The following is a 1,523-nucleotide window of genomic DNA, read 5'->3' as shown; positions in this document are numbered from 1 at the left end:
TTTGTTTGTTTGTTTGTTTTTCAAGACAGAGTTTCTCTGTAGCTTTGGAGCCTGTCCTGGAACTAGCTCTTATAGACCAGGTTGGCCTCAAACTCACAAAGATCCACATGCCTTTGCCTCCCGAGTACTGGAATTAAAGGTGTGTGCTGCCACCACCACCCAGCAAGGTCTGCTTTCTGAGTGCTGGAATTGAATTGTGGGCATGTACTACCACTCCTGGCCTATGTGGTTTTTTGTTTGTTTGTTTTAGCATTTACATTTTTTATGGGGGAGGCAGAAAGATAGCTCAGCAGTTAAAGATCTGCTGCAGAAGATCTGGCTTGGCTCCCAGCACCAACATGGTTGGGTTTTTTGGTTTTTCAAGACATTGTTTCTCTGTAGCTTTGGAGCTTGTTCTGGAACTAGCACTTGTAGACCAGGCTGGCCTCGAACTCACAGAGATCCACCTGCCTATGCCTCCAGAATGCTAGGATTAAAGGCCTGCACCACCACTCAGCTCATTCTGAGCTTTTACTTGTTGCAGCTGCTCTGTTTTACTGCAGCCAAGAGCAGATTGGATAATGCCAAAAGCTGCAAGTGTGAGTGGTTTTTAGTATTACTAGGCTACTTTTAGTGCTGCTCTTAGAGAATTTGATGTAATCTGTAATGAAAATGTAATCAATATTTTGTAGACTCACCATCCTTTTTCCTTACCACGCTTTTTGCTTTCCTAGGTTACCAAAGTGACCCAGGTAGATGGAAACAGCCCTGTCAGATTTTCCACAGAGACCACTTTCTTAGTGGACAAATATGAAATCCTGTAATACCAAGAAGGAGGAAAACCGAAAAGGAAGGATTTCAGATTAATAAAGAAGAAGCCAAAAGTGGCTGAAGAGTTTTTCCAAATTTACAAGCCATTGGAGACCCCCTTTTTTTCCTGATACAGTGTACATCCTCTGCGCGCAAGGACCCTCAACTCACCCCAGCGTTCTGGTGTCACAGAGACATTCTTTAACAAAGAAAAGACACTAACATAAAGGGAAAGGCTGCTGATTTCTTTGACAAATTTTACTGGCCAGCAGGAAAGCAAGCTCTCCAGGGAATCCCATAAACACCTCTTCTGCCTTCATATAAGTTTCCCATTTATTTTAATCCCTAAATATAGTTATATTTCATACTTCATTTTAAAAACTTTTCTCTATAGATTTGATTTTTTGGTACACTCAGTTTTCTTTATAGATTTGATTTTTTTCTCCAGTATACTCAGTCATGCACTGAGATCATCTCTTTGTAGGTATTGTGTTCGGCACTCCTAGAACAAGGTTATCTAACCCATTCTTGACTTCAGACAATACCAGTGAGCTGCTTAAGGGATGTAGAGTCTAGAAGTTTGAAATGCATGGTTGTCTTATTTCCTCTCCTGCGTCCATCCATTGTTCTATTTTCTTGCCAGGTCGTTCCCTTGTAGGACCTGCCTTTCCAGTAGGAAGCAGTACTGTGAGTCCCACTCGTGTCAATATTAAAGGTAGCTGAAAAACAGCTTT

The 1,523-nt window shown here is 41.6% G+C and overlaps 1 protein-coding gene across 1 annotated transcript in view; it reads left to right on the top strand.

Annotated features, from left to right (window-relative positions):
* Positions 1-892, top strand: part of Arcn1 (archain 1) — a 26,514-nt gene extending 25,622 nt beyond the window's left edge. The window contains exon 10 of the mRNA XM_050156337.1: positions 714-892. Within this exon, the coding sequence (XP_050012294.1) occupies positions 714-803 (90 nt within the window). The 3' untranslated portion in view covers positions 804-892. The remainder of the gene's footprint in view (positions 1-713) is intronic.
* The last annotated feature ends 631 nt before the right edge of the window (positions 893-1,523 follow it).

This window comes from Alexandromys fortis, unplaced genomic scaffold (assembly GCF_014885135.2).
Source record: "Alexandromys fortis isolate MF-2015 unplaced genomic scaffold, M_Fortis_MF-2015_v1.1 scaffold_89, whole genome shotgun sequence".
NCBI classification, from domain to species: Eukaryota; Metazoa; Chordata; class Mammalia; order Rodentia; family Cricetidae; genus Alexandromys; species Alexandromys fortis.
Note: the sequence above shows the minus strand (reverse complement) of the source record. Positions and strands in the feature narration are given on the sequence as shown.